General features: G+C 37.1%; 1 protein-coding gene across 1 annotated transcript in view; it reads right to left on the bottom strand.

Annotated features, from left to right (window-relative positions):
- Positions 1-6,740: 6,740 nt before the first annotated feature.
- The window catches only part of GPR149 (G protein-coupled receptor 149), a 39,886-nt gene continuing 33,559 nt past the window's right edge, over positions 6,741-13,067 (bottom strand). Inside the window, exon 4 of the mRNA XM_014053034.2 lies at positions 6,741-8,540. Coding sequence (XP_013908509.2) covers positions 7,968-8,540 — 573 coding nt within the window. The 3' untranslated portion in view covers positions 6,741-7,967. The remainder of the gene's footprint in view (positions 8,541-13,067) is intronic.

Raw genomic sequence — 13,067 nt, 5'->3', positions numbered from 1 at the left:
TGGTCTTTATCAAGATAATTACCACAAAGACATGTGGGGATTTTTATTAAAAGCTGCTTTAACCTCAAATGTTGGATTGCATTGATATGACAAAGTAGCTACAGGAATGAAATTAAATTTCAATAGCAATGTTCATTTTCTTAATCCCTTTTAATCGATTAGGGACACTGCGGGTGCTGATTATTCAGAAAAGGGCGTTAGTAATAATATGAGACCTCATTTTGAAAGTACAATGACCCATTGGTTTTGCAGTCAAGTATCTAAGGTAGCAAACCATGAAATGTAGTGCCTGAATTTGAAATGCAATTGAATTTTAGGCATATTATGGTTATGTGGTTGTTAGTGTGCATTCAATGCTTTTTGCAAAAGTTAATTATGTATTTGAAGGTAACACAGTATTGTCATTATTAGTAACGTTAATATCTAACATTTGCATTTCTCCATTAGTTTAGGATTATCAACTGGCTTGAAAAACGAATCCACCTCTGGTTTAACTACATATGTATATTATGTAGAAATAGAAGGAGGAACAGGATGATATGATGATAATTATGATGATCTAACCGCAAATGTTGGCATACACAGATACAGGTAAAGATCATCTCTCTTCTGGTGCTGCATCTGTGAGCAATTCCATTAAAAAGTGTTGTATCTTAGATTATGTCAAGTGTGAAGAAAATTCTTTTTTTAATGGCTTATTCACACTTACTAACAGGAGTTTTGTTACACACAGTTTCTTGTTATGCTCTTCCAAAGTAGACAGGATTCACATAAGTACTAAGATGAGCGTGTTAAGAACGGATGGATAAGGCATTGCTAAATGGGGTTGAAAATGAAAATTGAAAAATGTGACTTACTCATTTACTCTTTGCCCTCAGAGCATTGTCAAACATAAGAAATGATATGGCAAGGAAACAAAAAGCTTACAGCCACTTATCACTCTGCAGTAATACTATGTTCACTATATTCATTAGTCTACTAAATGCTATGAATCCTTGGAAACAATCCATTAGCACAACAACACAAGCTATTAGAGACATTGGAGTAATTTACACTTAGGGATTAATTACTGATTTAGAAGACTAATAGACATATTCTTGAAATATTCTTCAAAGCACGAAACAAACAATAACAGATACTGTGAATATTTTTTAACTGGTGCTAGTTTTATCTTTTAATTATAATGTTCCTGTTATATATGTATTTTGTTGTCAACTGCCTTGAAGGCCTACTTAATGTTTTTAAACTAATACTCCATATTATACTAGGACTAGGTGCAAGCTACACACAATTCTCAGTTAATGTATTTGTGGTCTAATCCTCAACATGTATTTATGTGGAAGAAAACCCTATTAAATTAGATTGAATACACTATCATTCACACTGTTTTGGTTTGACATACACGTTTTCCTCCCCCCCCCCAAAAAAGCTGATCATTTCAGCACACTTTATTTGTTAAAATATTTGTGAGAATGCTGCATCTAGTACTTAATCATTAAATACAATAGGCTATAATTTCAAACAACATATGCAGGAATGACAGAGTTGTGTGTGCTGTCAAGCATACCCTAAATTCCCTAAAATAAATTAATGGCCATAATTGATCCAGACCTCACATCCTATTGCCAACATTGAAGTCAGTCCAATTATCTTCTACACATGGAAATAATAAAAGCAAAGAAATCGTTGTAATAGAAAAGAGAGAAGAATCATGTTGCTCAGTGCCTCAGGCAACATTTTTTTAAATCAAGCTTTGTTAGGTAGTTTCACAAGTAAACATATGGAGTAATAGATTTGCTGCCCCTTGCTGACAATGAAGATGGATTTAAGAACAGTCCAGGCCTTTTATTATTATACAATTGTATCACAGCGGCCAGTTGTTTCGCCGGATTTGGCATTGGTTACTAGTCGGGCCCCACCCAGGGGCCTAGGACGTTGTAACGTATTTTCGTAATATGCGTGCAGATCCAATCAGTGCGGCTTTTTGCATTTGACTGATGGTGATTTTTGTCAATTTTTAACTGTTTTAAATGTAATTCCAGTGCTTTTGGAATAGCACCCAGTGTGCCAATTACCACTGGAATTACCACTGCTGGTTTGTGCCATAGTCATTGAATTTCAATTTTTAAGTCCTGGTATTTTGCGATTTTTTCATGTTCCTTCTCAGCGACCCTGCTATCACCTGGTATTGCGATGTCTATGATTGTGACCTTATTTTTCTCAACCAGTGTGATGTCTGGTGTATTATGCGCCAGTATTTTGTCGGTTTGTATACGGAAATCCCACAAGATCTTGACCATCTGATTTTCGGTGACTTTTTCAGGCTGATGTTCCCACCAGTTTGTTGCTGTTTTAATATTATAATTTTTGCACAAATTCCAATGGATCATTTGTGCTACTGAATTGTGCCGCAATTTATAATCAGTCTGCGTGATTTTTTTACAGCAGCTGAATATGTGATCAACAGTTTCATCAGCTTCTTTGCAAAGTCTGCATTTGGCATCATCAGAGGATTTTTCAATTTTGGCCTTAATGGCATTTGTGCGGATAGCTTGTTCTTGCGCAGCCAGGATTAGTGACTCTGTTTCTTTCTTGTACCTGTTGTTAACCATAACCAAGTTTGTTCACTGTCCACTTTATCTTTTATTTTTTCCAGAAATTGGCCATGCAGTGCTTTGTTCTGCCAACTCTCCATTCTTGATTTTATCACATGTTTTCTGTATTCTTGTTTCGTCTGTTGGGCCTTCAGTAGTTTTTGTTCTTTACTTCAATTAATAGATGTTCTTGACTTTCTTTTAAATAATCAGCCAGTGCATGTTTTTCTTCTTCAACTGTTTGCTTCACTTGTAATAATCCTCTGCCACCTGATTTTCGGGGCAGGTAGAGTCTATCAGTATCACCATGTGGATGTAAACTGTAGTGCATTGTCATTAGTTTCCTGGTTTTTCGGTCCAAAATGTCCAAATCAGCTTGTGTCCAGTTAACTATACCAGCTGTGTATCTTATAACTGGTATTGCCCAGGTATTTATGGCCTTGATTGTATTTCCACCATTCAATTTAGATTTCAAAATTTTCTTAACTCTGTTGGTGTACTCTCGCCTGACAATAGTTTTTACTTCTCCATGCTTGATGTTATCCAGCTGCAGAATGCCTAAGTATTTGTAGGATTCATTTTCGTTGCATTTAATTAGTTGACCATTGGGCATTTCAATTCCCTCACATGCAGTGATTTTGCCTCTTTTTATGGATACAGTGGTGCATTTTTCCATGCCAAACTGCTTATTATTATTATTATTATTATTATTATTATTAATAAGCAGTTTGGCATGGAAAAATGCCAAACTATAATAATAATTGTTACATTAGCCAAGAGACCACAATGCAATTCCAGAGTAATTGTTTGGCTGCCAATTTACCAGCTCTGTTGTAGGGCACGCTCACATGTTTCTCAAGCTATGTCACAGGAAGACAACCTGGCTTTGTCCTCCGGGATTGGGTGGCCTATAAATTAAATTAAACTTGAAACTTTGCACAAGAAAAAATGACAAGCTGCTCTTCCTGCAGCATCATACAAAGCCCCCTCCTTTCCCTGGAGCTGCCTCACAAATTGGCATTGCAACCAAGAAGGTTCAGAGCTGGAAAGAATCTGCCTGCCTGCATGGAGCATCAACTCATCTGCCCACTGGTGGTACCTATTTATCTACTCTCATTGAACATGCTTTTGAACTGCTAGGTGGACAGATGTTGAGGTGAGTGATGGGAGCTCATCTTGCCAGGCAGTGCTAGGACTTGAACCGAATCTATTACTCCATATGTTTACTTGTGAAACTATCTAACAAAGCTTGATTTAAAAAAATGTTGCCTGAGGCACTGAGCAACATGATTCTTCTCTCTTATCTATTACAACTTGAACCGTGGGAACAGAGACTACCTCTAGTGTCATTAAGCCACTGAGCCACTACACTTCCTAGCCAAGGACTGATGTTCTAGATTATAGTCCAATTAAATAGAAATTGAGATGTGAAAGGAGAGGAAGAAGTAAATGTTTCGAACATCAAACCTCCCAAATTTCAATGTGATGTAAAATATATTGTTCAATAGCCTAAAATTACTGCTGTTCAGGTAATTCAGTGTCCATATTTTTTTTCCAATCCCACATGCAGTTTGGTTGGATTACATTTCTTTCAAATCACCTTCAAAAAGATCTTTTTGACAACCTTTCTTCTGCTCAGAAATGTCAAACACTATGTTCTGAAGTTTATTAAAGGTCAGAGGGATGGAAAAATCAGAGAAGAAAAGGATGAAATAACTCATTAGAGCTTTAAAAGGATTTAAAATTTTAAATCTATCTGGTTTTCTAAAAATGATAAGCAATTCTATTTCTAATGTTCTCTAATAAACAAACAATTGGAAGAGATAATTAAATTTTAATATAATGCAAATAACTCTTAATGGAAAAATGATATCCAATTATTTCATTTTTTTACTGAAATGAAACAGAATACAGTTGGCCACCGAACAGAATGCCATCTATAGTCTGGGTAACAATGCTTTCAGCCCACAGTACATTACCTTACAAAGGTTGAGTTCTGAGCTGGTTTTACCAAATGCAAGATGAATGCACAACTACCAATAACAAATTCTTGGAAGTATGATTACATTTCTGTGTACAGTCATTATAGTCTCAAGAAATTAATAGAAAACAGGACATAAGGCTGTCAGTACTGAACAGTGAAGATTTGGAGACTTTAAGATAGAATTTTCATTTCAGTCTGCAAAAATTCAAAATGTTCTCCACATTTGTGGTTTGCAGTTTCAATGACTTCAAAACACATCACGACGGGAGTTCTGAATCAATAATTTGAAAAGTTCAAAATGCCCTAATTGAAAAATTCTCTTTGAAGTTAATAAAAATCAAGGAAAGGTGAAAAGATAAATTAATCATCTTAACTAACAGACTGATGATTTCAATTCAGATTAAAAATAGAACTGGTAAACAAGAGCAGTAAAATATCAGCATCTCTCCTATCAACCTCACAAAAATATGGACATTTTAAGAATGACTTAATCCCTGTATGTGTATGATGGCTCCTCTGAAATCTATGCACTGTTGATCCCTGTGGAAATAGGTCACTTGAAGGAATTCCAAGTTTTCAGTAAGCATCAAATGTGCTCATCTAAATTCAATTTGTTGAGAATGTCTCTGGATTTCACACTAGTTTCATACAGTTCAAGAAAGATGAAGAATTACTTCCTATAATACATTTTGGAACAAATATTACGGTAATATTATTACCCCCACTTTATTGATGTTCCTTTCTGGAACCATGCTTTTTTCTAACTTTTGAGACTGTTGTGAGATTTGAAAAACTGACTTCCATTGTTTATATGCTTATTGATTTAAAGGAGCCATAAATTGAACAGGCTTGGCTTGTGAAATATTTTGCAGAGATATGGAGTTGAATATAAGTTGTTGAATATGGTAAAAGTGTTATATGGTGGAAGTAAAGAACGAGTGACAAGAAAGTTAAGCATTTGACAAATGTTTTAACATTGAGAAGGGAATAAAACCAGGACATGTGATGATCTTATAGTTGTGTAATATATTGATAGACAAATGTATGCTTGTGTTCATTAGAGGTAATTTGCTTATGGATTTCAGCATGTCTGCACTTTTGTACATACACAATGCAATGTTTGCAGAAAACCTGAATGGTATACAATGGCAAGAAAGAAAGCAATGAGAAAAATGGATGTGTAAATGAATACATCAAAGACAAAGTTAGCTGTGTTCCACAGAAAAATTAATGATTGAAAGATGGTCAATCACATATAAATCACTAAAAAGCAGAGCAAGATAAAGTCATGTTCTTGGGTAGAATGTTTATTAAAGATGAAAAATGGATTACATTGGTTAATTACTGCAACTTTTGCAGTAATTCTACTGGCACTCAATTTGTGTCTCAGCAAATACTGGGATAAAACTGTCAGTGCTAAAGCAAGCTACAAGACTTTATGCAGCACAGAGCAATTATTTCAAAATATGAGAGACATATCTCAGTTTTATGAAATTAAAAACTGAATACAAGAATTAAAAAGTGCAGGTAATTTTGTGTATCTTTGTACAAACACACACAGCATGTTTGTGTGTGTAATAACATTCCATTGGAAACCATTGGACCATTTCCACTTTTATATCCACATGGAGTTAGGCCAGTATTAAAAATTAAAACAAATGGTAAAAGTATTAAATTGGGAAACACACACTCTCTCTCTTTCTTTCTGTCCTATTCAAGTTAGAAGTGGTTTCAATATTTAAAACTATGCATAAGTTGTGTAAATCCAATGGAAAGGGAGGGAAATTATTTTTGTTATTCTAGGTATGAGACCCAACTGGCTTTTTGAGGTCAAAATGAGAGATGGAACTGGTTTCTTTATATTACTTCTCTCTCATTGGCTTGAATAGGAGAAAAAGTATTATGAGCTTTCCAGATTTCATCTAGCCCTAACCACATTCTGATGAAAGCAGTAGATAGCATTCTGTATATTCATAGCCTTCATAGCAGACCTAGTTCCTGATGGAGCTAGTGGCTTTCCTTCCATAATATTTGTGTATGCTCTATGGGAAAAAGCCTTTCCTATCTATCTATCTATCTATCTATCTATCTATCTATCTATCTATCTATCTATCTATCTATCTATCTATCTATCTATAAATGACTGTGTGTGTGTGTGTGTGTGTGTGTTCCAGCATAACTCTGGAACGCCTAATCAATTTCAACCAAACTTGGTACACAGATGACTTACTCTCGGGGAAAAAATACTGTGGGGGTAAGACACCCCTCGGGGTATTTTTTTTTTGTAAGATACAGCCTGTTATCCCTTAAAATGGCTTCCACTGAACTGCCATAAAATGGCTTCTACTGTGCAGCGCAGTGGAATTGCCATGGTAACGGCTTCACAGAACTCTACAAGGGGGCTTCCTCTGATCAGGGGGAAAATCCAACGTTAGAAATTACGTTTAGCCCAGACATTTCCCCCTTATAAATAAATACCCGGGCAATGCCAGGTTATCAGCTAGTATACTATATTAGTGAAATAAGCAAGTTACATGCCTTCTTGAAAGCAAAAGGGGACTCTTTTCAATGGTCATTAATCACAACTCCAGGAGGATAATAAGATCATTGGGTTAAAATAACCAAAAAGTTCTTTCTGTAAACAAGTGGCCATTTTGCATTAATCTCTACACTTAACACTGTTCACAAATGTACTATCATTTGGTTGGCTAAATATACTGAAAGATGATAGCAATTTCCTTTCTGGTGAAAGAAATAGACTGACTAGTGTTGCATCTGGTGGTTTGGGTTTGGAAACCAAGCAGAGTCAGGTCTGGTTAGTAATTGGCTATCATACCATTAAAGAATGCCAAGCTGTAGGCCAGGTGGGAAGTCAAAACCATCTTTATCATTTTATCAAAAATATTACAATGTAATCATAAGATTGAGGCTAAATTCATTTTGCCTCAATAAAGCTAGAAATCAGCTCTTTTTTTTTTTAAAGAAGACTGTCCCCCTGAGATTGTTGGCTGGGAGGCTGCAATCCTTTAACCCCAATTTTTAATCCAGGATTCGCAGCCTCCCTTACATATCCCTCAAAGGCCTCACTTTTGGCTCCATTGCTAGCGCAGCAAAACTGACGTTAAAAGTAGAGATTTAAACTACCTCATCAAGCAAACTTCCAGTAGTAATTCTTCAGAAGACAGAGAAGGAAATCTGCCCTTCCCTAGTACATATATAGCAGTACGGCTTAAACAGCTTTTGGACAAAGTATGTAATTAATGCATTCTGTTGTGAATGCATTAAAGTTATTCAATTGTTTCTGCAAATTTCATGGATAAATGGTTGAGGGTCGAAGCAAACTTTAAAAATGAGGGTACAAATTATTCACAGCCCTTTTTTCCTCCGTTTCAGTTGCCAAGCCCATCTTCTTCTCTTTTCCTGTATGCTTTGTTTAACATTTGTATTTCTTCTTGATAACCCTCTTTTTCCAAGTGCTGTTTTTTACTATTCTGCCTGTGAGCTTCGACAGTGTCAGGAATAGATATGTTAAGATCACTGTTGGGATTGCTTGACGGTATAAAGAGTGAATAAGATGCTGTTTCTCCTAAATCACATGAGACAAATCTATTTTCTTTCCGAGAATAACGTAAGGATGGAGAGCGGACCTGGGCAGAGGATTGGCTAATATTACTAATGATGGAAACAGTGTCCATGGCTTCTTCATTGTCACAAATTTCAAGCACCTCTAAGTGAATCTTCACATTGGTGTCAGTAAATGTGGTTGGAGAATCCTCGGGATTTGGCTCATGGCCCACACTCTTGGAACGATACACTTCAATTTTCTTGGATGTGGGAGTGATTTTTTGTCCTTCTGAGCTTACCTCATATGTAGATAAAGAGAGGGTTTTTCCTGTGGGAGCTTGAAGAGAGACAGTTCCTTGAAATGCACACAGAGGAATAGCTAAGGCACCGCCTGAACGCTGAAATGAGAAAAATGGTTATTATTTAATGTTGCTTCCACAAGCAAAAAAGAGTTGTCAACAATCCAAATACATCTCATTATTTTCACTGCTGCGTGTTGAGAATACCTTTTAAAGGCTTTAGATTTCATTGATGGTATAATAATATATGCTTCTTATTTATTCTTATTCACAGTTCTTATTCTGAATGTGTGAAACAGAATTTATTTATCATGTATTGACTCCTTCTGTTTCCCACACAATTGCACAAAACTCACTATTCCTTTTTACGTTTTAACCATTAAGACAATTTTGTCCTTGAAGGTATCAGCGCCTGTCCAATGTTGTCTAAGTTTGGAAGTTAGGCAGAATTAGCCCTGGTTAATACTTGAATAGAAGATCTCCAGAGGATACCAGAGCTATATGCTGGTATCTTGAAAACAGTGCAAAGTTACCAGAACTTCATAATGAAATAATTATCTTCCTAGACAAATAACGTCTCTATCCATTAATATCATTTGCTCATTTGGGATGTATCAAATAATAATAATTAATCAGTGATTATGCTGATAAATTGATTGGATTGAAGTGTATAATTTTATAAACTAAAGGCTGTGTGTGTGTGTGTGTGTGTGTGTGTGTGTGTGTGTTGCATTTGTGCTGATAAATAAATAAAGGGAGACTGGTATAGATCTATTTCAAGCTATTTAGCTCTCACCAGCTAGCCATACCCTTACTGGGAATCGAACCTGGGCTGTATTACATGTCAGGCACTTATATTAGCCACTAAGCCACAGGCTCTCTTCCTTTATCAGCTATTTGGGCATACCAGGGGTTGTGACACCATAAATACATACATACATACATACATACATACATACATACATACATACATACATACCATGTAAATGAACTGGGCCACATAGCTACAGCCAGATATTTTTCAACTTATGACCAGTTGTGCAATAGCAATAGTACTTAGACATATACTGCTTTACAGTGCTTTACAGCCCTCTCTAAGTGGTTTACAGAGTCAGCATATTGCCCGCAACAATCTGGATCCTCATTTTAGCAATCTTGGGAAGGCTGAGTCAATCTTGAGCCAGTGAGATTCGAACTGCCAAACTGTTGGCAGCAGAAGTAGCCTGCAGTACTGCATTCTAAATACTGTGCCACCACAGCTCTTAATGGCCATTTGAAGTGATGGCAGACTTTTCCAGAACTACTTATGACTTGATTCACACCCCTGTGGTCACAGGTGTTTGACAACCAGTTCACTTTTATGGGTGTTTGCAGCATCCCACAGTAACATGATCTGTGATTTGCAACATTTTTTGTCAATTTTGATTTTTACTTCTGTATTCCAGTAATAAATGGGGCAATAAATGCCCCCAGGTTTGCTTCACATTTGCTTAATGACTGTTGCAAAAAATGTAATTTTTAATCGGGTCATGTGATGCCTTGACTTACGATCATAATGACTTATGACTATAATTTTGGGTTTGAAATAATTATGGCTGCAAATCAACGACTACCATATCTCTGCAGTAGAAAAATATACAAAATATATTTGCAATAGAAAAAAAATATGTGAAAGATGAATTCCTTTTCATTTTCTTTTTTCATTACCCAGGCTGTTGAAAGTGCAGAAAGTTTTATTATTTCTAAAGACAGGAATAGAGAGAATCAGCTTAAAGAGATCAAGGTGACAATCTGATACACACTTTTCTGGGAAGAAAAACCACACAATCTACTCCTGACTACACACAATCTTAGCTTATAGAAGATATTAATTTCTATAATACACACACGTGTGTGTGTGTGTGTGTGTGTGTGTGTGTGTGTGTGTGTGTGTGTTACATTTGTGCTGATAAATAATTTCAAGCCATTTAGCTCTCATCAGTATGCTTCCTCCCATATTTGGGCATACCATGGGTTGTAATATAACACACACACACACACACACACACACACACACACACACACACACACACACACACACACACATATATATATATATATATATATATATATATATATATATGTACACACACACACACACACACACACACAAATAGTCGGATTTCCATGCTACAGGAAATCAACAAATGTGCTTTTATTTCAGAAGAAAAAATAATCATCACTACTTTTTTCTGTACTGAGTGCCTTCATTATGATGACCTGCACCACCAATACATGGATCTATTTTGTCTTTCTGGTCAGTGTAGGAAAGCATTCCAAGTGAAAATGTATGTAAAAGTCTGAAAAGTGTACCTAGGTTCACCAATGAAATCAGTAATCCAAATGCTGAAGAAGTTTTGAAATGTTTTCTGTAAAATGTGTTTTTATTTTCCATTTTCCATTTTCATACAGTCACATATATACTGTGCATAACCGGGGCCATACAACATTAAACAATAAACACAGCAATTCCTCTTGTCAACAATACCCCCCAAAATAGAAACCCAATATACCTCTTCGACCCTCCATACACCTCTTTCTTTCGCCCCCCTCCAACTTTCCACCTTCCCTCCATCATTCCCCTCTACCCTACTTCCCCTCTCCCTCTACCACTCCTCTCTCCCAGTCCACTCCCTCCCTTCCTTCTCACCCTCCCTCCAATCCTCTCTCCCACCCTCTCTACCCCTCTTTCTTCTATCCCGCTACTCCTCCCTTTGGTGTATTTCTACTATATGTCAATATATTCAGCTTGTCCTATTTTTACAGTGAAATTAAAGAGCAACAGTATGCAATCGCATTACATTGAAATCTAACACATACTATATATGAAGTTTTGAAATGTTATTGAGCTGTGGTGGTGCAGTGGTTAGGAAGCTGTATTGTAAGCTGACTCTTCCCACAACCACAAATTTGATCCTGACTGGATCAAGGTTGATGCAGCCGTCCATCCTTTCAAGTTTAGTAAAATGAGGACCCAGATTGTTGAGGGCAACATGCTGATATCTGAAACTATTTACAGAATGCTATAAAGCACTATGAAGCAGTATATAAGCCTTAGTGCTATTACTGTCCTAGACAGATTGATATATAGCGCAGTGTATGGGCTGCTATTTAATGCAAAAGAAGTACCAGCTGTAAACATTGAAGGATTCTTTTGCACTTTATTATCTTTCTAATATACCTTTGTAGTCATGTCTACAGCTTGGAGCCTCCATCTAAAATCTATTCAGGATATACACCAACTGAGATAAAATGCTCAAACACCAGATTGGATACAAAGGGAGATTTTGACTTCAGGCTTGCTAATTAGATTTCTGGCAGAAAGTGGTCAATGTTGCAGGTTATAAAAATGTCTGGAGCAGTAGGAGCCTTTGTAAGGGAGTGAATCTTGTTGAACAGAATGGAAATCTAAAACTACCCATGCAATGGCTCTATGGTACAATTCCTGTAATGTATATCCTTGGGGGATAAGGGAAGAGATACTCTGTAGGACAGGGTCCCCAACCCATGGGCTGTGGCCTACTACCAGGGGGCAGCCTATTTGAAACTCGGCCATGGGAGAAATAGAAATTCATGTGTGAAGCTCTACACATGCAAATGGTGGGCAAGCATGTGCACCAATGGTGGGCTGCCAATTTTTTTTACTACCAGTTTGGGTGCACTCCTGCATGCATGTAATGCTTCTGCACAGAAGCGCCAGGCAGGTAGGTGGAACATCTGGCCACCACTACTACTGGTTTGCCCGATCCGGGCTGAACCGGGAGCAACCCACCTCTGATGTGCACATGTGCAGAGCTCCACTCATGCCTGCACAAGTACCCTCTGCTTGCATGAGTGGAGCTTCGTGCATGGAACTGTGCATGTGGAAGTGCACCTGCCATTCACATGCCTCTCCTACACCGGGCTCGGCTACACTGGCTCACATGCATCTCCTACACTGGGCTCAGCCACTATGTTGGGGACTGCTGGCCTAGGAAACAATCAGAGAAGTGGGGGAGGAGCCCCCGATGGATTAACAATCAGAGAAAGAAATTTAGGAAGTACCTGCACAGGTAAAAGGAGTGGTGGGGTGTTGGACCTTCAGACTTGCAAGATTCTGTTAATGTAGCCTTACAGTAAAGTAGAATTAACTTATCCAGTCACATTTCCTGTCTCATTTGCACAGGTGAGCTGACAATTTCTAATTATGGAATTATGTGCAAGACCATAATTAGGCAAGAATCACCAGATATATTTGGGAGATCTGTTTTTTTCTTTCTGTTGTTAACCATGCTCTTTCATTGTTCTTCCTTTTTACCTTTCTGCTCTCTCCTTGGAGCATAAAGCAAGAAAGGAGGGAGGGAGGGAGGGAAGAGAAGAAAGAGAGAGAGAAAGAGAGATGTTGCTTTTATAACTCTGACAAATTTTATGAGTAATCGTGTAATGAAAAAATCCAGGAAAAAAAACCCCAGCATCTATGTGGAGCAATTTAATTTAAAGAAACATCTTTCATTTTCCCTGGTGGTAACTTATAGTCTTCATTCAACTTTTCTTTCCACATATTTCTCACATGGACATACTGCAGTGCTGCTCAGCAAGTGGAAAAAA

This window comes from Thamnophis sirtalis, unplaced genomic scaffold, assembly GCF_051295495.1.
Source record: "Thamnophis sirtalis isolate CommonGarterSnake01/CBP01778 unplaced genomic scaffold, rThaSir2_p1.2 scaffold_11, whole genome shotgun sequence".
Classification (NCBI taxonomy): Eukaryota; Metazoa; Chordata; class Lepidosauria; order Squamata; family Natricidae; genus Thamnophis; species Thamnophis sirtalis.
Note: the sequence above shows the minus strand (reverse complement) of the source record. Positions and strands in the feature narration are given on the sequence as shown.